The 22,802-nt window shown below is 40.8% G+C and overlaps 1 protein-coding gene and 1 non-coding gene across 10 annotated transcripts in view; one reads left to right on the top strand and one right to left on the bottom strand.

Annotated features, from left to right (window-relative positions):
* Nucleotides 1-20,112, top strand: part of WDR53 (WD repeat domain 53) — a 29,705-nt gene extending 9,593 nt beyond the window's left edge. For 4 of the 9 annotated variants that reach the window (XM_036347921.1, XM_036347924.1, XM_036347923.1 and 1 more), the window contains exons 2-3: nt 10,709-11,202; nt 18,384-20,112. In XM_036347921.1, coding sequence (XP_036203814.1) covers nt 10,709-11,202; nt 18,384-18,986 — 1,097 coding nt within the window. In that variant the 3' untranslated portion in view covers nt 18,987-20,112. Of the gene's footprint in view, nt 1-7,352; nt 7,389-8,589; nt 8,774-10,708; nt 11,228-18,383 lie in introns of those variants that run through there. The other 5 variants (XM_036347927.1, XM_036347928.1, XM_036347922.1 and 2 more) reach the window with 4 other exon arrangements.
* On the bottom strand, nt 14,813-15,025 carry LOC118677766. Its single transcript, XR_004974498.1, has one exon. It is a non-coding gene; the product is annotated as a small nucleolar RNA U3 (small nucleolar RNA).
* Nucleotides 20,113-22,802: the final 2,690 nt, after the last annotated feature.

Below are 22,802 nucleotides of genomic sequence, written 5' to 3'. Positions count from 1 at the left end.
CATTTCCTCTTGATTCTTCATTTCTCCTTGATTCTTACATATGTTGTTGAATTTGTCTTCCATCCTTTTCAGTGTCCTTATAACCATTACTCTGAATTCTTTCTCTGACAACCTGCTTGCCTCCATTTTGTTTATTTCCTTTTCTGGTGATTCCTCCTTTTCTTTCAAATGGGGGTGGTTTCTTTGTCTCCCCATTTTTGCTGTTCCTTTGTGATTGTTTCTAGGTATTAGATCAAACTGCCATGCCACCCAGATATTTTGAGTTTGTCTTATATAGTAGATGTTTTGTGGGACCCAGTGGTGCAATCCGATCTTCTGGGCTGGGTAATCTAGGGATGCCCCCTACTTGGGATATTTCGGTTCTCTTGGTGTAGTTGGGTCTTGAGTGTTATTGTGCCATTCGTGGATGGAGTCTCCTTGCAGAGTTTCTGGTTATGAGGCTCACTCTCTACCACATTTACTGAACAGCACAAAATACAACTTGACAAGTCATGACACAAAGAGAACAAAACACAAATGTACTCACAACACCAATAACCCCAATATAAGTGACCACCAGAGAAAAGAGAATTAGGAGAGAGAAAAGAGAGCAAAAATGATAAAGAGATAAGAAGAAAAAGGTAAGAGAGTAAAGAAAGAAGAAAAAACACCTAGCAGAAAAAATACCACAAAATAAATAGATAAATGAAAAAATGCAAACAAAAGAATACCCAGAAAAAGGGGTGGGGCAGAATCTGTAGAAGCAGAGCTTATATACAGAAAGTAAGATTAAGGAATTGAGCCGAAACCGGTTTGGCTCAGTGAATAGAGCGTCGGCCTGCGGACTGAAAGGTCCCAGGTTCGATTCCAGTCAAGGGCATATACCTGGGTTGTGGGCACATCCCCAGTGGGAGATGTGCAGGAGGCAGCTGATTGATGTTTCTCTCTCATCAATGTTTCTAACTCTCTATCTCTCTCCCTTCCTCTCTGTAAAAAATCAATAAAATATATTTAAAAAAAAAAGATTAAGGAATTGAATGAATAGGGGAAGGACCTCAGTTCAGTATAGAGGAGGTAGAAAGAGAATGAGTGAATAAGAAGAAAAGAAAAATGTAAAAATATTTAAATAAAAAGATAAAACAAAAAAATAATTTTTTAAAATTTATCTTCGTCCATTTTGGGAAAAGAAAAATAGAGAGAGCAGGTAGGCTTGAGTTTAGTGAGTGATACTAATTAAACAATTAGAAGAAGAGAGCAAGAGAGGAGAGGGGAAAAAAGCATAAAAAATTGGCAAAGAAAGAAAATAGTAGGGTACATGGACTTGGAGCAGAGGAGAGGAAATTAGGTATATGAGTAAGCCAACAGAGACCAGAGTAATAATAACATGTCAATAAAGCAGATAAAGAAGATCAATTTAACAAGGGGTAAAAAGAAAGGAAAGAGAAGCTAAGGCGGGACAGGAGAAGAGAAAACAGGATGGAAAAGGAGAAGTAAAGAAGAAAAGGGTGGGAAAAAAGATAAAATAATAAAAATAGAATGAAGAAAAAATAAAGAAAATAAAAAATATCCTATATAGCCCTAGCCAGTTTGGCTCAGTGGATAGAGCGTTGGCCTGTGGACTAGAGGGTCCCAGGTTCAGTTCTGGTCAAGGGCACATGCCCAGGTTGCAGGCTCGGTCCCTAGTGAGGGCTGTGCGGGAGGCAGCCGGTTGATGGTTCTCATCACTGATGTTTCTGTCTCTCTTTCCCTCTCCCTTCCTCTCTGAAATCAATCAATAAAAATATATAAAATATATATATCCTATATAATAAAAGGGTAATGATGCAAATTGACCCTAACAGCAGAACCACTGGGAATGACTGGTCACTGTGACACACACTGACCACCAGGGGACAGACACTCAATGCAGGAGCTGCCCCCTGGTGGTCAGTGCTCTCCCACATGGGGAGCTCTGCTCAGCCGCAAGCCAGGCTGAAGACTACCAGCACAGCGGTGCTAAGGATGTCCAACTGCAACTTGGGCCTGCTCCCTGCTGGTAAGTGGACATCCCCCGAGGGCTGCCGGGCTGCCAGAGGGATGTCTGACTGCCAGCTTAGGCCCGGTCCCCTGGGGGGAGCGGGCCTAAGCCAGCAGGTGGACATCCCCCGAGGGGTCCCAGACTGCGAGAGGGCACAGGCCGGACTGAGGGTCCCCCCCCTCCCCAAATGCACAAATTTTTGTGCACCAGGCCTCTAGTATTTTTAATAAAAAATAAAGTTAAAAAATGAAGTGTCATTTGTTTCAGCCAAGTTTTAATGCCCCATGGAGGCTGGTTTAAGACCCCACTCTTCTGTCTGCCACTTCTGAGTTTCCTGTTAGGTAGTCAGCATGAAGTTCCAGGCAATCCACCACTCCCTGTTTTGTGTCTGTCTCCACAGCCTTGGCTGGAAGCAGGTGGGACTAATCTGCCCGCTTTGTCTGTCTGCCTGCTATCAATCTTAATCTCTCAAGTGTCTGTGTGTGACATTGCTATAGGTGGGCAGGGTGCTGTATCGCTTTCCAGCCCAGTCCTTGAGGGCTCCTCAGGACTATTCAGAGTTTTTGTGTCCTTTGTACAGCTCTGGGTGTGGCTGTATTAGCTGTCTTGAGGCTGCTGAGAGGGGCTGATTCTTCAGGAGAAAAATGGCTGCTTAGGTCCAGAGGGTCAAGAATGTTTCGGTGCCAGATTTCTGGTTACCTCTCCCCAATTGCTCTCCTCCACCGCCTCTCCCCAGACTCCACAAATCCGCACCTCCACCTGCACCACAGCCACGGGTTAGTGTTTGTATTTGAAGGTCCTGTGCACTGGGTTCAGTGAATAAAAGCAAAAACAAAACAGGCAACACAACCGTGGAACTGCTAGGGCAGCTCTTTAGGCCACCTTTCTGGACTCAGCCTCTTGTGGCTGTGGACTTAGATCTGGAATCCCCTGCTGCTAGCAGCCCTGTGGACTTCCTTTCCACAGTTGGATGTTACACCTTTCCCCAAGGGACGCAGACTTGGTGCTGGGCAGCTTTCTTCTAACCCTCTTGGCTTGGTGGTCTCATGACTCTCTCCAACCCAGGTCCGCAATCCTACCATTCTCCAGGCGTCCTCTTCCCTTCCCGGCTGTGCATTGTCTCACCAGCTGTGTCTAATTAGCCAATTCTGGGTGGATGTTACTCGATTTAGATGCTCCTTCTATCTGCTCCGGGATAAGACTTGGGACACATCTGCCTATGCTGTGCCATTTTTCCCTCCAACCAGCATTCAAGTTAAACTTCTTTTACTCTGGTGCATAGAGGTTAAAGTATAGCTGACCTTAGTCTTACAAGATTAGTAGACTGAGAGTTACTACTGGTTCTATTATGGAAAAATTTACAGGAGCTATGTTGTTGCCCGCAATAATCCCTTTTTTAAAAAAAAATTTTTAGCATGTTTTTTAAAAAAGTATGTTTTAAGTCAGGGGTCCTCAAACTTTTTAAACAGGCGGCCAGTTCACTGTCCCTCAGACCGTTGGAGGGCCGGACTATAGTTTAAAAAAAAACTATGAACAAATTCCTATGCACACTGCACATATCTTATTTTGAAGTAAAAAAACAAAACGGGAACAAATACAATATTTGTATTTGCATGTGGCCCGCAGGCCATAGTTTGAGCACCCCTGTTTTAAGTGATTTCAGAGAGAGGAAGGGAGAGAGAGATAGAAACATCAATGATGAGAATCATCAATCAGCTGGGCAATAATCCTGTTAATGCAAAATCCATTTATTTCATTGCCTGACCTCACACTTTGACATGGAGCTTAACCAAATCAGTTTTTTAAATTGAATTAATCTTTTCCAGAAAAGAATTGAATTGTATTAGGAAGAAAACCTGCTAAAACTTTTGTCTCTCCAGTTGGCATTTACTTAAATCCCCGGTGCAAAACCCTGCCTCATTTGTATCTTAGAGAAAACCTAAAATTCCAGCAGCGATCTAAAATTATATGCACACAAAATCTTAAAGCTGCCTTACCCGTGTGGCTCAGTAGTTGAGCATGGATGGATCCATGAGCCAGGAGCTAACGATTCAATTCCTAGTGGGGACAAATGCAGGGCTTGGAGCTTGATCCCCAGTAGGGGGCGTGCAGAAGGCCCCTGATGTTTCTATCCCTGCCTTTCTCTTCCTCTCTGAAATCAATGAAAACATTAAATTATAAAATAAAATAATCCTAAAGTTGTAGAGGACAGATTTCTAGACTTGAATGTTAATACACCATAAAAAAATTAAAACTCAAGGGTCAGCGGCCTCTGACGGAGTATGTGGCCTCCATGTTCAGCACTAAGAAGGACAAAGTCAACTGTTCATTTTATTTCAAAATTGGAGCATGTCATCATGGACAGAGATGCTCTTGGTAGCACAATAAACCGACCTTTAGCCAGACCATTGCCCTCTTGAACATTTACCGTAACCCTCAAAACTCTTACCAGTCTGCTGATGGTTTGCACTGTGCTATGATGATGAGTTTTTTGAGGAGGTTTTCACATAAATGGAGAAATACGGAGAGGTGGAGATGAATATCTGTGATAATCTTGGAGATCACCTCTTGGAAACGTGTTTTGCCGTGAAGAAGATGCGGAGAAAGCTGTGATTGACTTGAGCAGCTGCTGCTTAGATGGCGCAGCCCATCTAAGCCGAGCTTTCCCCCATGACCGACTTTTGGGAAGCCTGTTGCCACCAGTATGAAATGGGAGAGGGTACATGAGGCAGCTTCTGCAGCTTCTGCATCTTCATGCATCCGAAGCACATTTCCAGAGAGCTGCAGTGGGAGCTATATGGGCACCAGCGCAAGAAGCATCTCAAGGTCCCAGGAGCGTCGCTCTTGGTCTAGAGACCATGGTTGTGGCAAAGGTGGTGGGGGACGGGAGCGTGACAGGAGGCGGTTAATGGATAGTGAGAGATCTGGGTGATTCTGAGCCAAGCCATTTTTACCGTATGTCTGCTAGAAAGTGTTGTAATTGATTGACCAAACCAGTTCATAATGGGAATTTAAAAAAAAAAAAATTGAGAAAACAAAGATGAGTTTCTGAATAAAATTTGTAGTGATACAGTAAAAAAAAAACAACAAAAAAAAAAACAATAAAACTCTAACTTACAAAATAAGTGACCAAAACTCTAAAATTCATTACAGAATTTTAAACAAAATGATATGTAACTTAAATGGCCTTTTCAGTGTCTAATTCAAATTTCATATTTTAAGGTAGGATATTGACTTTATTATATAAGTTAATAATCACCACAGACAACAGTTCCTAATCCTAAATATTAATATCTTTCATTTTTAATTACAATAAGTGTCCTCTGGTTTATCAGGAACATTTGGCAAGAGCCTTTGTTATGTTGGAAAGTTATTTAACTAGTATTTCAATACTTGTCAGCAAAAATCAAACCACCCAAGATTCCTTAGCTTTACCTCCTTCTGAGTCATTTTCTCTCCCAAATCTCTCCATTAAAATGGAATTGCTTCAATCTGTTTAATTAGTTTAATCTGTATATTGAGTGCTTCCACTGAGATTTTAAAAAATGTATCTTTTTGTCTTTTTCCCATTTTGTCATTTTTATGAAAATTGCTTTATCTGATTTTGTAATGTTTCTATTAACTTTGATGACTGATTAGTGATTTTTTGCAGTCTAGTTAGTGATTTCTGTGTGTGTGTGTGTGTGTGTGTGTGTGTGTGTGTGACCAAAAATAGGAGGGAATAGAAATTTTATGCAGATTGCCAGATTATTTTAAGTGAATTTTCAAAGCAATATTAGGAAATTTATCTGTGTACCATTGGATAAAATTGAGGTGTCAAACCTGAAAATACAAAGCAACTATGGCAATTTTTCACTAGGTAAATTCTACCTTGGCTTGTGAAATGAAAAATTAAATTTGTCCAAATTTGTTTGTTTCCTCTTATTTGACCATTAGAGATGTATAAATTGCCCTGATTTCCTTTTTTGCTTTGCCCATGGGCAATTACAGCAGGGAAGTATGTGGCAATTCCAGTTTATAGATTGGGGTGCCTCGTATATCGGGAACCTAAATTTTGTATATAGGTACTACTATTGTATAAGTGCAAGTAGGTAATAATGTGATTAAAAATTTGTCAGTATGAAATCTGTGGACAAAAGGGGCCACATGCTAACTTGACAAGCTCAGGGAAGGCCTGCATGGCAGTCTTGCAAACTCAAAGACCTAAAGTAAACCACAAAGGATGGTCTGAAATTAAACTTTGATTAAAGGCAGTTATGGTAGGTAGTCACCTCCTAGGCCAGTATCTTCCCTGACAAGGTCAATCTTTAACTGAGCTTATGGTCTTTTTGCATCTACAATAACATATTGAAATGTCAGAGTAGCTTGTAACTTCCCTTTTTTCTGGACCCATCTGGGCACAACCAAATGCCCTGGGTGCCGGGACAGATACCACAAATTCCTTCATTGTTATCATGTTAATTGTTGACTGTTAACTATCCTGTACCCACCTAAGTAAAAGAAGTATGTGTCTATCATTTTACTCTTTATCCAATCCCAGACTTCCCCCCTCCTTTGCTTTCTCTCACCTCTCTAATCTATCACCAATGGTTTCATGTAAACCACCTACGTCTCCTCCTTTGATTGCAATGTATAAAATAGATGAAAAACTGCCATTCTTCTTGAAATATTAATGTTTATTGCATGTAACATTATTATATTTAAAATTGTTTTTCTTCAAAATAAATTTTAAAAAGCCATTGTCCAGAGCATTATCCCAGGTCATTGAGATTCTGTTTACTGGCAGTTGTCAATTGTCGACAATTTGGCTCAAGTAAACTCACAAAAATTCTTTACAGGTTTGAATGTTTTTACATTAATAAACTGACAACCAATGGGTCCAGGCTGCCTGTCACTACTTGAGGCAATTAAGCAGAGACAGGGTTGAATCATATATGAGCATTTATTCCAATAATGATGGCAGTATGGAAGAGCAGCAGGTCATGCCAAAAAATCTGCTCTGAAATCCCCTCTCCCCCTGCATAAACCAGCTGCTTATATTGGGTAGGACAAAGATTACATGGGGAAGTAGGCAAAAGGAGTAAGAATGGGTATACACAATGGGTATTACAAGGTGGGGAAGTAGGCATTGTGTGCTGGGAGGGACTCCATTGTTTGGGCAACCTGGTTGTTAATCCTTCCATGATAATAGGCAGTTACTGTATGAGTCTGTTCTGCATTCCAAGGTTGACTCCCAGATTCCTGGGCATGCACTGCTCCCAGCCAGATTAAAATGTCCTTTCTTTAATCAGAACAAGGCAATCAGAACATGTTTAATAAAAGGGTAATATGCAAATCGACTGAACGGCAGAACGGACGAGTGCTGCTCAGCCACAGGCCAGGCTGATGGCTGGTGAGTGCTGCAGCAGTGGTGGGAGCGTCTCCTGCCTTGGTGGCAGTTGGACATCCTCTGAGGGCTCCCGGACTGGGAAATGATGCAGGCCAGGTTGAGTGACACCCCCCGCCCCAGGTGCATGAATGTCATGCACCAGGCCTCTAGTGTTTAATATTTCTTATAACTACCGCTAGTTCCCAATATTCTATTTTTGCCCCTAACAAGTACATTTAAAAGCAATAATGAATTAGTATCTTTTAGTCATTTTCTGTACTTTAAAGAATACTAACAAGCCCAGCTGGCATGGCTCGCTGGTTGAGCGTTGGTCTATGAACCGGGAGGTCATGGTTCAATTCCCAGTCAGGGCATATGCCTAGGTTGTGGGCTCAATCCCAGGTGTGGGGCATGCAGGAGGCAGCTGATCAATGATTCTCATCATTGATCTTTCTATATCTCTCTCCTCCCTCTCTAAAATCAGTAAAAATATGGGGGGAAAATACTAACAAGTAAACTGTTTTTAATTAAGTTTTTAAATAAATTTTGTAAAATTTCTATTGATTTTTTAAAATTATTTTTGTTTATTTTTAGAGAGAGAGAAACATCAAATGTTGTTCCACTTAGTTATCCATTCATTGGTTGGTTGATTTTTTTTTAATTAAATATATTTTTATTTCACAGAGGCAGGGAGAGAGAGCTAGAAACATCAATGATAAGAGAGAATCACTGATTGGCAGGCTGCCTCCTGCACACCCCTCACTGGGGACCAAGGCGGCAACCCGGCATTGTGCCCTGACCAGGAATTGAACCATGACCTGGTTCATAGGTTGACACTCAACCATTGAGCCACACAGGCTGGGCTATTGGTTGACTCCTGTATGTGCCCTGACCAGGAATGGAACTCTCAACCTTGGCATACTGGGACAACGCTCTAACCAACTGAACTACCCAGCCAAGGCCTGGTCTTCATTATTTATTTAAAAGTTTAGTATCCCTTGATATTGGGTCCCTGTACAAATTTTAAGGGCCAGGAGACTTTGGGAAAATTATTGAACATTTCTGAAACTTAGTTTTATCCTATCTAATAATAGACAAACATGGTAATTGACCATACCTTCACTACGCCTCCCATTGGCTAATCAGCACGATATGCAAATCAACCCAACCAAGATGGCGGCCCACAGCCACAGAACTGGAGTGAGCAGGAGGCTTGTTTGCTCCAGTGATGGAGGAAGCCAAGGTTCCCCACCTGCTGTGGCCGGCTCTGAGCTCCGAAAGCAACAAAGTTTCAATTATAGAAGCTAAATAGACCCCAGATACCTCCTTTCAGCCGGCCGTTGCCAGCTGGAGCGAGCAGGAGCTGGCTCTCAGCTCCAGTGACGGCAACAAAGTTTCAATTATAGAAGGTAAATAAATCCCAGAATTAAAAAAAAAAAAGAAAAAAAGGAGAGGCTGGGAGCTTTTGTCGCCAGCCAGCCTGAAAATGTCCCTCTGCCCCTCACCCAGACTGGCCAGGCACCCCAGTGGGGACCCCCACCCTGAAGGGGTGTGACCAGCTGCAAACAGCCATCAGCCCCTCACCCAGGCTGGCCAGGCACCCAAGCGGGACCCCCACCCTGATCCAGGACACCCTTCAGGGCAAACCAGGCGGCTCTCACCCGTGCATCAGGCTTCTATCCTATATAGTAAAAGGGTAATATGCAAACTGACCCTAACAGCAGAAAGACTGGGAATGTCTGGTCACTATGACACACACTGACCATCAGGGGGCAGACACTCAATGCAGGAGCTGCCCTCTGGTGGTCAGTGTGCTCCGACATGGGGGAGCTCAGCTCAGTCACAAGCCAGGCTGATGACTGCCAGTACAGCGGTGGTGGTGGGAGCCTCTCCTGCCTCCTCGGCAGCGCTAAGGATGTCCAACTGCAGCTTAGGTCTGCTCCCCGCTGGCAAGTGGACATCCCCCGAGTGCTGCCAGGCTGCCAGAGGATTGTCTGATTGCCAGCTTAGGCCCAATCCCCTGGGGAGCAGGCCTAAGCCAGCAGGTGGTCATCCCCCGAGGGGTCCCATACTGCGAGAGGGCACAGTCCAGGCTGAGGGACCCGCCCCCCCCCCCCCCCCAGTGCACAAATTTTTGTGCACCGGGCCTCTAGTTATCCATAAAATGGAATAATACCAAGCAGAAAGGTTTCAAGAATAAAAGTAATATTCTGTTGATTTAGTCTCTGGTGCTAAGACCTAGGGGTCTGCATTTCTAACCAATTTCCTAAATGATGATTGGTGTAGTACAGGTTCTCAAATTCTAACATGCGTCAGAATAATCTGGGGGGCTTGTTAAACATATAGCTGGGCCCCAACTCCAGTTTGTGATTCAGTGGGCCTCAGGTGAGGTCTTGACAATTTTTATTTCTAACAAGTTCCTAGGTGCTACTGATGCTGTTAGTCTGGAGGCCATACTTTGAGGACCATTGGTTTAATATATATGATGCCACTTTGACCAGCTTAATAAAAATGCAAAAAGGGATAATGGTAATTGTTGGTCACTCATTATTTACCAGGCACTATTTTATGTGCTTTACATAGATTACTTCATTTAATTCTCTCTGATTCTATGAAATAGGTGTTACCATTATTATCATTATCTCCATTTTTATAGAGAAGGAAATGAGTCACAGAGAAGAGGTTCTGTAACTTGCCCAAAGTCATCTAGCTAGAGACTAACCTGGGGACTCTACTTCCAGAGCGCACACTCTAAAACATTATTCTGATAAAAAATAAACCTGATTGTTATACAGCCCTCTCTTAAAAAGAATTTTTCCTAATTTAAAATAAATATATTTAGTGTTTATTCTTTTTTTATATATATTTTATTGATTTTTTACAGAGAGGAAGGGAGAGGGATAGTTAGAAACATGGATGAGAGTGAAACATCGATCTGCTGCCTCCTGCACACCCCCACTGGGGATGTGCCCGCAACCAAGGTACATGCCCTTGACCGGAATTGAACCTGGGACCCTTCAGTCTGCAGGCCGATGCTCTATCCACTGAGCCAAACCGGTTAGGGCTTTAGTATTTATTCTTATGTGAGCCTCACACCAAAGGCTGGAGAACCAGGCTTACTTGGGTTCCTGGTTGCAAGGGAAGCCCATTTCAGCATGTTCTAGCCTGTTGTGCCCACAATCCTGTGTTCGGCTAGGCTTTTGTAGACTTCTTCAGTTTTCTTTTTGTTGTTGAGTTGTTTAGATGTCTTTTAAAAATATTTAAATGAAATATTACTTATTGCATTTGTCTCCTACCATTAAGTTCTTAAGTAAAATATGACATATTTTTTTCCTCCTTCACAGTCTTCTCAGCCATTATGGCTGTCAAGTGGATTGGTGGACATTCTTCTCCTATTCTCTGCCTGAATGCAAGTTCAGAAGGGCTAGTGGCTTCTGGAGCAGAGGGTGGAGATCTCATGGCTTGGGGTGAAGATGGGACTCCATTGGGACATACACGCTTTGAAGGGGCCAATGACGTTACCTGTGTCTTATTCTCTCCCTCCTGCCCCACCAAGCTCTATGCCTCGCATGGAGAAACTATTAGCATACTGGATGTCAGATCCCTCAAAGGTTCCCTGGACCATTTTCATGTGAATGAAGAAGAAATCAATTGCCTTTCATTGAATGAAACTGAAAACCTGCTGGCTTCTGCTGATGACTCTGGAGCAATCAAAATCCTAGACTTGGAAAATAAGAAAGTTAGCAGATCGCTGAGGAGACATTCCAACATCTGTTCTTCTGTGGCTTTTCGGCCTCAAAGGCCTCAGAGCCTGGTGTCATGTGGACTGGATATGCAGGTGATGCTTTGCAAAGAATACTTGGGTAATGTCTAGATGGGATTTGCTAGCAGAATCATATTGATCAGACTAAATATATATCTTTGAATTTTTTATTTTCTACTAACATGAGCCATAAGCTTTACTTTTAACGCATATTTTATGCTAACTTGACAAAGCCTATTAGATTTTATTCACAAATTAATCGTTAGTTCTTTAGTCTTTTCTCTGTGTTTTAATTCCTAATATCTGAGAATTCAAATATTTGATTCTAAACATTTTTTAAAAGGGGGCATGCTGAAGGAAGAGTTCATCACCTACTTTCTAAAAAAAAAAAAAAAGTTGGAGGGACTGGGTCTGTTGTTTTATTTTGTTTTTGTTTGGCCAGGGTGGATCTGTTGTTTACTTTAAAATTCTGGGGTGCATTGCCCAGCTGGTGTGGCTCAGTGGTTGAGCATTGACCTATGAACCAGGAGGGCACGGTTCAATTCCTGGTCAGGGAACATGCCCAGGTTGCAGGCTCTGTCCCCTGTAGGGGGTGTACAAGAGGCCCCCAATCAATGATTCTCATCATTGATGTTTCTCTCTCCCTCCCCCTTCCTCTCTGAAATCAATAAATTAATATATATTTTTTTAAATTCTGGAGTATGTTAATTGCATATTGTATATTGGTGGCCAGGTTTGAAGCATTATATTCATGCTGAGTTTTGAAAGGAACATCACAAATTAGCTCATATTCAGAGGAGAGTAGGTATATCTAGAAACCCCATTATGTCTAGAACTGTAGGTGTTTAAATTTTGGTTTTCATGAGGGGGAAAAGTGGAATATGCTGGTCTAAATAGAAGTCATAGGGAAGCAGATTTTTGGTTTAATTAAAGAAAACACTCTCACCCTGACATGTGTTCAGTTGGTTAGAGCACTGTCCTGTACACTGAAAGGTGTTGATTCCCGGTAGGGGACTTATGGGAGACAGCCGATCAATATTCTCTGTGTTCTCTCTCGTTCGTTCGTTCGTTCTCTCTCTCCCTACCGCCCCCTCCCCCCACTTCCTCTCTAAAATTAGTACAAGCATGTTCTCAGGTGAGGATTGAAAAAAAACCACAACACTTTCAAATAGCCAAATAGCTTGAACTTTCCCATAGCAGATGTGCTTTCTCTTGAGAGTAAATCTCATATCACCGGAATGAGAATAATCATGGCTTCTTTTTGGTGAGCACTTAGTACTTGCCAGTGTTTTACATATATTAGCTTTCATTCTAATTATGCCCTGCTAGATAGCTATTCTTTTTTATACATGAGGAAACAGATTCAAATTTAGTGTTCACACAGCTGTATGAATTGGGATTCAAACCACAATCTCTCTGGCTCCAAAGCCTATATTTTATCTGCATGATATTTCAAGCAGAATACCATGAATAATGTGGTAAAAAATGTTTTTGGTTTGGTAACACATCACTTCGAGAAAAAGAACCATTGTTTATTAAATGACCTATGTGCCCACCACTATTCTAGGCATTTCATCTACTTTTTCAACTATATACAGTATCTTTCTTCTAAGACTCTGTGACTCTGTTAATCACATCAAATATTTTGTCTTTCCACCTTCTTGGCCAGTGATCTTTGCTACTCCCTCCTCTACCTTCCTCACCCCTTCAGAATTTAGAAATAGATGAAGCTGATTTTTGTTGTCATTGTGACTGCCACTTCCCCTCTCTCAGGCTACTGGCATTTAGTAGGCAGAATCAGTGGATGTCCTGCAGTGCTGGGACAGTCCCTAAACAGTGAAGAATTGTCCTACCCAAAATACTTATCTAGAATTATTCTAAACTTATTGGGCACAGTGAATCTATAACCTCTAAAGTCTTTTTCCACTCTAGGTCTTTTTTATTTTTTTTAAAATATTTTTACTGATTTTTTGCCGAAACCGGTTGGCTCAGTGGATAGAGCGTCGGCCTGTGGACTGAAGGGTCCCAGGTTTGATTCCGGTCAAGGGCATGTACCTGGGTTGCGGGCATATCCCCAGTGGGGGATGTGCGGGAGGCAGCTGATTGATGTTTCTCTCTCATTGATGTTTCTAACTCTCTATCTCTCTCCCTTCCTCTCTGTAAAAAATCAATAAAATATATTTAAAAAAAATATATTTTTACTGATTTTTAGAGGAAGGGAGAGGGGGAGAGAGAGAAACATTGATGTGAGAGGATCGAGCCTGAAACCTGGGCATGTGCCCTGACTGGGAATCGAACCAGCAATCTTTTGCTACAAGGGATGATGTCCAACCCACTGAGCCACACTGGCTGGGGCTCTACTCCTAGGTCTTGATCAATCCCTTTAGACCTACGATTTTCTACTGTAGTGGTGATAATCTTCCTACTTGGTTGTGCAGAAAGATCTACACAACCAGGTGGATATCTATTTTAAGTAGGCAGATTGTACAGTGTCTCTTTGACTAGTCCTCTTATCAGTTTTCAATCACTGGTTCATTATTTAATTACTAGGCATGGCAATAATGCAAAATGACCTGTATTCTTCAGATTAGAAAAGAAGTGTGGGCATCCAGAATTTACCATTTGCATCCAGTTCTAGGTAAGAAGCTTTAGTAGCGGCAACTGCTAGAGACCAGGATAAGAAATAAATATTTTATGACAAGGAGGCATAGGTCCTTGCTTGATTGCTAAGAATTGTTAAAAGTTCACTGTAGATTACCATTTGCACTGGTTGTGATATAGCAATAGTGGCTAAGACAACACAACCATGCTTTTAAGAAATTATTTCCTGCCGAAACCGGTTTGGCTCAGTGGATAGAGCGTCGGCCTGCGGACTGAAGGGTCCCGGGTTCGATTCCAGTCAGGGGCATGTACCTGGGTTGTGGGCACATCCCCAGTGGGAGATGTGCAGGAGGCAGCAGATCGAAGTTTCTCTCTCATCGATGTTCCTAACTCTCTATCTCCCTTCCTCTCTGTAAAAAATCAATAAAATATATTTTAAAAAAAAAGAAATTATTTCCTTACTGAAGGTGAAACTCTAATTTCTTCCACAATTTACCTTTTAAAACCTGATTCTCCTTTATACTTTAAGAATATCCAGCCGATAGGGGAGTCCAAGAATCCTATATAATAAAAGGCTAATATGCAAATTGACCAAACAGCAGAACGACTGGTTGCTATGATGCGCACTGACCACCAGGGGGGCAGATGCTCAATGCAGGAGCTGCCCCCTGGTGGTCAGTGTGCTCCCAAAGGGAGAGCACTGCTCATCCAGAAGCCAGGCTCATAGCTGGTGAGCACAGCGGCAGTGGTGGGCCTAAGCCATCAGTCAGACATCCTCTAAGGGCTCCCAGACTGTGAGAGGGTGCAGGCCGTGCTGAGGGACCCCCCTTGAGTGCATGAATTTAGTGCACTGGGCTTCTAGTATAGTTATAATATTGGGAGGAAGTTCTTATCAGGTTAATTTTGAGTTATTTCTCTCTGAGCAAATGTATTTTATCTCAAGGCAGAAATTTGATTACTACCACTCACAGTAGATATGTTCAACACACCTATCCTTGTTATTATAGAAATTATAAAAATTATATCTTTTGATTTAGATAGGTTTAAGTAATTAGGCAAAGCATACTCAGAGAGTCAGAGATTTATTTATTTGTTTAACTCTCCAACCCCATGCTCTCCCAAAGGAAGAGAAGAACGGTCATCAGTGGGCAATAGCATTGCAAAAGCAACACCAAAAGCCAGCTTCACACTCAGGAGAGAACACTGCACCTCCTCCTCATGGTTTCAGGTGTTACACATGTTCAGAGAAACTTCTTTAGTAACGAACTGTAGAAATGATCCCTGAAAGTATAGTCTTGAGAGTCCAAACTGTGATTAATTAAGACACTTGAGACCACTTAGTTTTATATTAAATAGATGCAAATAATAATTATAGTGTATGTGAAGGTATAAAGAATAACATTAAATAGACATGCTCGCCATCCAGGAGCACTGGAAATCTGAAACCATCATATATTTCTCCCCCCTCTTCCCCTCTCCCCCCCAGTATCCACACCTGGAAAGGTTGTTCTTGTTTCTGGAGTTTGAAAGGTCATTAGTACTAACACAAGGATCAGGATGATGGAGGAGACTTTTTTTCCTTTAAAATTAATCTTTACACTTGATTTTAGCCAAAAGGCTGAGAAGTGATAAATGAATCTCTTATGTGGAAAGAAATGGTTTTTGTAGGGGAAGAAATAGTGTGCATGTGTGTTTTTATTGTAGGGGGAGTAATTTTTGAGCAGGGTCACTTTGATATGATTGCATTCACTTCTAAACATTGGCCAGTTGTCCACTTTCTCTCCCTTTTAATGTTTTATAGGACTACTAGAGGCCCAGTGCATAAAATTCGTGCAGGGCAGGGGGGGCATCCCTCAGCCAAGCCTGCACCCTCTCCAATCCGGGATCCCTCTGTGGGTTTAGGCCCGATCCCTGGGACATCCTTCTCACAATCTGGGACCACTGGCTCCTAACTGCTCACCTGCCTGCCTGCCTGATCACCCCTAACTACCCCCTCTGCCAGCCTGATCACCCCTAATTGCCTCTGCCTGCCAGTCTGATTGCCCCTTACTGCTTACCCCCCACCCCCCACCAGCCTGGTCGCCCCCAGCTGCCCCCCCTGCTAGCCTGGTCACCCCCAACTGCCCCCCTCTGCCAGCCTGGTTGCCCTTAACTGCCCCCCCAGCCGGCCTGGTCACCCCTCACTGCCCCCCACCCCTTGCTGGCCTGGTCGCCCCCAACTCCTCCCCCCCTCCCCCCCACATCAGCCTGGTCGCCCCATGCAGCCTGCTGTTCAGTCATTTGGTCGTCCCTCACTAACCCCCCTGCCAGCCTGGTTGCCCCATGCAGCCTGCTGTTTGTTACTGTTACTGTGACAGTGTCCTGGACAATTTGCATATTCCTCTATTATTAGTATAACCTCCAGATCTTTTTTTTGTTTGTTTGTTTTACACCCAAACTCTTGTACTTTTTTATTCTTCATTATCTCTAGTTCTCCTACTTAGGTGATACAGCTTGAACAGGTGGTTGAGAAATTGTAAAACACCTTGGAATCTTTAGCAGTTAGGAAGAACAAAGAAATATAAAGAGAATGTACAGACAGGAACAATTTGGGAATCTTCAATACTTGGAAATGATTCTTGAATTGGTAGAAACTGGGATGGTTATTAACACATGTAGATGATTTAGTTAATACAAAAATGTTTAAGCTGCTGAAAACACTTTGGGTGTAGTTCATGTTTGGATGTCTTAGGAGGATAATAAATATAATCCAGATATTATGGGGCCTGTGTGAGAAAGAACTTGGGGGTAACTGCCAGTACAGTTAAGCTAGCAGATTCTGGAATGTTTATTTTCCTGTGTTCAGGGTGGGGTTTTTTTTGTTGTTTTTGTTTTGTTATTGGTTGTTTTGTGTGTATATGTTTTATTTATTTATTTATTTATTTTTATCGATTTCAGAGAGGAAGGGAGAGGGAGAGAGAGAAACATCAATGATGAGAGAGAATCACCAATCTGCTGATTCCTGCATGCCCCACACTGGGGATGGAGCCTGCAACCCAGGCATGTGCCCTGACCAGGAATTGAACTGTGACTTCCTGGTTCATAAGTCTATGCTCAACCACTGAGCCATGCTGGCCAGGCTTTTTTTTTGTTTGTTTGTTGTTTTTTTTTAGAGAGAGAGATTATTTTGACATCAAGTTTTAGTACTCACTCATTTTTTGTTCTATTTTCTGATTTTTTTTTATTTTACTTAAAGTTACTTTATTAGTCTGTTGGCTTCACCCTAATAGCAATTACTGTCCACTTAGTATAATGTTATAAATCCAATCCAAAAGGATTTTCAGTTCTTTTCCTACGAGAAGCAGAAAATAAATGATACTCTATTTCACTTATTTGGAAAGTAGACTTGATGGAAGTTAACCTTCAGTAGAAAACCAAATTCTTAATATCAGTAGTAGTAATCTTATCAATTCAGATCTATGGTTTTTTGTTTTTTTTAATATATTTTATTGATTTTTTACAGAGAAGAAGGGAGAGAGATAGAGAGTTAGAAACATCGATCAGCTGCCTCCTGCACACCTCCCACCGGGGATGTGCCCACAACCCAGGCACATGCCCTTGACCGGAATCGAACCCGGGACCCCTCAGTCCGCAGGCCGACGCTCTATCCACTGAGCCAAACCGGTTTCGGCTAGATCTATGGTTTTGACTATATCTAAACAAAGTCTTGCTTACCCTACTATCCATTTTAAATTGTGAGTCATAATTCAGGGATAATACTAGATAGTATAATAAAGCTGTATATTCTCTCTAAAGGTATTAAAAATATTTTCCTTTTCAAATTGGTTACTGCAGGGAGAAAACGAATCCCTATTGAGTGAAATCAATTCACAAACCTTATTGTTTCATTTTAATTAGCACTTCATTTAAATAAATTTAGTAGGTCTGAGATCGTGGTAGGGAACAACAAAAAGCCAAATATACCAAGATGTCAAATTATTCAACATATAGGTTTGGAATTTCTGCTCTTTTCCAGGCATTATACTAAGCATTAGCAAAGATGTATTAAATCTCCAAAAACTGACAAATTATTAATGTTAGTTAATAGAATAGGAATTAAATATGGGAAAGAGAAAAGCGGGCTGGAATAGTGAGGAAAGCCTGCTTGCAGAGACAGGGACTTGAGCTAAGCCCCTAGAATGGATAATTTGGGTAATGGGAAAGGAAAGGAAAACATTCCAGATACAAATTATTGCAGTGATAATCCAGATAGTTTATTTTGTTGATTTTTACTTGTAACCAGCATGGACTAAGATTAATAAATTTCATAATCTTTAATTTTATTTGCAGAGAGGGTAGAATGACCTAAAGAAAACTGGCAACTGCTTAATAATTTAGATTACATTTTAATAGTCTTGTTAATCGAAAGTTATTCAGGACCTTGTTTTCTAAATTCTATCGTACTGCCCATTGGCATTCTAGTTTTGGCACCAGGGTAGCATTCCACTGCCATTTTGTAGTGCCCTCTAAATTTTTTCTTAATATTGCTGGAAATAATATCCTACTAATCAATCTCAGACTATTTTGATGATTTTATTAGAAGCAGAATAAGCTTCTAGTAGTTTAGCAAGATGGCTAGAACTTTATTTGACTGTGTAACATCCTTTTGTTTAAAGGTGATGCTGTGGAACCTTCAGAAAGCCCGGCCACTCTGGATTACAAATTTACAGGAGGATGAAACAGAAGAAATGGAGAGCCCACAGTCACCGGGTCAGCTTTTAAATCCTGCTCTCGCCCATTCTGTGTCTGTGGCATCATGTGGCAATATTTTTAGTTGTGGTGCAGAAGATGGAAAGATTCGAATCTTTAGGGTAATGGGAGTCAAGTGTGAACAGGAATTGGGATTTAAGGGCCACACTTTGGGAGTATCCCAGGTCTGCTTTCTGCCAGAATCTTATTTGCTGCTTACTGGAGGGAATGATGGGAAGGTAATGATGTGGGATGTAAGCAGTGAAGTTGAGAAAAAACAGAAGAGTCCTACAAAACATACCCACAGGAAAAGCACTAAAAGGGCAACTTATACCAACCAGGGTGGAAACACTAATACTTCAGTAACACATGAAGAACAGGGCAAAATTTTACCAAAGCTAAGTATTGAACATGGAGAAAAAGTGAACTGGCTCTTGAGTACAAAAATAAAGGGTTGCCAAAGTATATTAGTAGCTGATCAAACTAGTTGTATATCTGTGTATCCCTTAAATGAATTTTCAATCCAATAAAAACATTTGAATAAGCAGTCAACTTTTTAGGTTTAAAAATCTTGTTTCTTTGTTTAAACTGTTTGTCATATGTAGAATAATACCATTCCATTGTATAAATTTTAAGACATTTGAGCAAAAGAAGACAATTGGGTAATACTTCATATAGTGAGTGACATTAAAATTTAGGGGAAGGGAACTAACATTAGCTCAGTACTGAACATATGCCAGTGATTTTACATATATTTCATTTTTTATTCCAAATCAATGATTTCCCCCTTTATTTTGGCACAAGAATTAAGACTTAGAGATGTTAAGTAACTTGAAAACCCAGGAAACTTGCAGATACAGTTACTTGCCTGCAAAGGATCTCAGTTGTCTTGTTAAGTCTCCTACCTCAGGGAAGCCCACATCCTGACCCAAATGTGGTCACTACACTAGTTAGAACATAGTTATTTTGGATTCTAGGATGCTATGAGGAGCCTTACCAGGCTGGAAGAGGAAACTTGTTATTGTTTGTTCTGAGTAAAGCCTAGAAGGCTTTAGTGCCAATTTACCTTGTGCTATTTCTAAGAAGAAGGTTTTAGAATCAAATCAGTTTAGTATATTTGCAGCAATCCTGGCCATGATGCAGGTAGGACCAAGAATAAACTGAAGTCACAAATAAGCTCAAGATAATAAGATAGAAAAAAGACAGAAAAGGTAGAAAGTAGAGGCCAAGATAGAGTATCAATAGTAAACTTTTCATGGCCTGGATTGCTGTCTTCCTTGCATGTTCTTTCGACTTCTGCTTATACATCCTACTCTTACATTCAAAGTTTTGAAGAGAGAATCTGATTGGTTACCATTATCCTTGTTTGAGGAGAACCCTTTAATAAGCTTCATTTCTGTCAAAACACTTGTTACAAGTGACAGAATTCAAAATTGAATTAGTTTAAGGGAATAAAAAGGAATTTATTGATTCACATAATTGAGAAGTCTAATGATAGCTGACATGTACTACTGGGGTAGCTACACTGATATTAGTCTATAGGTGCCCCTCCTTGTGGAAAGTTTTCTTAGAGGTGAAGAGGTAGAATCCTCACAGTAATTTTGAGCCTGGAACCAGTCATGCCTAAAACAAGTGTATTCCTGGAGCCTCTTTTTTTAAAAAAAAAAAAAAAAAAAAAAGCTTAAGCTATTTGAGCTAGATTTGTTTAACTTACAACTAAAGGAGTCCATTAATTGGGCAATCAGTAAATATTATTTAGTGATTTCACTTGGAATTTAAAGAAAGGAGAATATCTAGGCCCTAAAAAATTTATTGACAAAGGACCCTAGCTTGAGTACTGAAAGAAAGAAGATTCTAATCCCAAGACTAGGCAACTTTCTTAGCCATGTTGGGCTTTACTTTCCTTATTTGAAAGTGAAGGGATTAAATTAGATACTCCTAAGGGGATATACCACTTTTTATTTATTTTTTTGATATGCCACTTTTTAATGAAAACGTAGATACTGATATCATATCCAAGAAACTTAGCAATAATTCACATTCTTGCTCTTGACCACCCAGTTGTGACTTAATACCACCCTCTCTCACTAGTCTGATAGGAGCTACAACTGCAGAAGACAGGCCCTTAAGCCATGAGCAAGGCTTATGGAGGTGAAAGTCTGGGGCCAAGTGGGACTTTGTGGCTCAGTCAGGGATCTGAGCAGAAGTGGGTTTCCTTTGTAGCCAACCCTCTTCCTGTGGGGTGCTCCCAGTGGGGAAGATAGCCCCTTCCACTGGGCTAAAGTTAATGTTTCTTTTATCAAGTTAATTTTAAAGTAAGTTGCCAGAGGGATATTGTGGAAGAGTAAACAAGGTACCCTACTGTCACCACCACTAACCACATAGGCCATATCCAACCAGAGGAGCAGAATTTTTAAAAAAATATTTTATTGATTTTTAGAGAGGAAGGAAGAGAGAAGAGAGCTGCCCCCTGCACACCTCTACTTAAAAGCTTCTGCACGGCCAAAGAAACAATTTTCTTTTTAATATATTTTCATCGATTTCAGAGAGGAAGGGAGAGGAGAGAGAGAGAGAAACATCAATGATGAGAGAGAATCATTGATTGGCTGCCTCTTGCATGCCCCCTACTCTAGTGGGGGGATCGAGCCCACAACCCAGGCATGTGTCCTTGACCAGAATCGAAGCTGGGACCCTTCAGTCCGCAGGCCGATGCTCTATCCATTGAGCCAAACCATCTAGGGCCAAAGAAACAATTTTCAACAAAATAAAAAGGCAACCTACAGAATTGGAGAAAATTTTTGCAAACCATGTACTGGATAAGTGGCTAATATCCAAAATTTATAAATCATACAGCTGAATAGAAAAAAATCTTAAGCTGAAAAAAAGGACATTTTTTCAAAGAAGATATCCACATGATTAACAGTGCATAAAAAGGTACTGAGCATCACTAATCATCAGGGAAATGCAAATCAAAACCAAGACCAATTATTACCTCACACCTGTAAAAATTCTACCATCAAGGAGACAAGATAAGTGTTGGTGTACATGTGGAGAAAAGGAAACATCTGTGCACTGTTGGTGGGATTTTAAACTGGTTCAACCACTGTGAAGGACAGTATGGAGGTTTCTCAAAAAATTAAAACTACCAAACAATCCAGCAATCTTGGTATATATTCAAAGGAAATGAAGACATATGGCCCAGCCGGTGTAGCTCAGTGGTTGAGCGTCACGGTTCGATTCCTGGTCAGGGCACATTCCTGGCATGCAGGAGGCAGCCAATCAATGATTCTCTCATCACTGATGTTTCTATCTCTCCCTTTCCCTTTCTCTCTGAAATCAATAAAAAATATATATTAAAAAAAAGACATAGCACTCCCATGTTTATTACTTTTTAAAAATCCTAATTGTTACAAGTATTAGATATTTTCCCCTTATTGCAGCATTATTAATAGCCACAATATGGAAACAATCTAAGTGCCTGTCATCAAATGAAAGAATAAAGAAAATGTGATACACACACACACACACACACATAAATGGAATACATGTACTATCCAGCCATGAAAAGAAATTCTGCCATTTGCAGCAACATAGATAGACCTTTAGCACATTATGCTAAGTGAGATAAGTCAGAGAAACAAATACTGTATGACACCTCATGTAAAATCTAGAAAAATCGAAATCATAAAAGCAGAGAGTAAAATAGTGGTTACTAGGGGCTCAGGTGTGGGGGAATAGGAAAGATGTTTAAAGGTACATGTTTGCAACTAGTAAATAAGTCCTGGAGACCTAAAACACAGTACAGTGGTTATAGACAAAAAAAACTATTATAAGTATTAAACTTGCTGAGACTAGGTTAAGATCTTAATTGTTCCTAACACTAGAAGTTATGTGATACAGTAGAGGTGTTAGCTAACACTACAATGTCAATCATCGCAATATAACTATCAAATCAATATGTTGTACACCTTAAACTGATTTTTTAAAAGGCTGCTGTTATAAAAGTAAGTCTCAAGACAAGTGTCTTGGTGCTCTTTCCAAACTTACAACCTCTCAGTGCCTTTGTATGTGGAAGATTTGGAGCTTTCTCATCATTAATGTTTGTCTTGTTTAGATTTATCACTACGAATTTTTCACTTAAAATAAGAATATTTTTCCTTAGGTTTAACAACTTAATGCGTTTTCCACCCTTTATTTTTGTAGTTTAAAAGAGGATGTTAGGCCCTAGCCATGTAGCTCAGTTGCTTAGAGCATTGTCCTGATACATAAAGGTTGAGTGTTTGATTCCCTATCAGGGCATGCAGGAATCAACCAAGAATGCATACATATGTAGAATAACAAACTTC

This window comes from Myotis myotis, unplaced genomic scaffold (genome assembly GCF_014108235.1).
Source record: "Myotis myotis isolate mMyoMyo1 unplaced genomic scaffold, mMyoMyo1.p scaffold_m19_p_2, whole genome shotgun sequence".
Taxonomy (NCBI): domain Eukaryota; kingdom Metazoa; phylum Chordata; class Mammalia; order Chiroptera; family Vespertilionidae; genus Myotis; species Myotis myotis.
The sequence above is the reverse complement of the archived record's forward strand: the minus strand, read 5'-3'. Positions and strand labels throughout refer to the sequence as shown.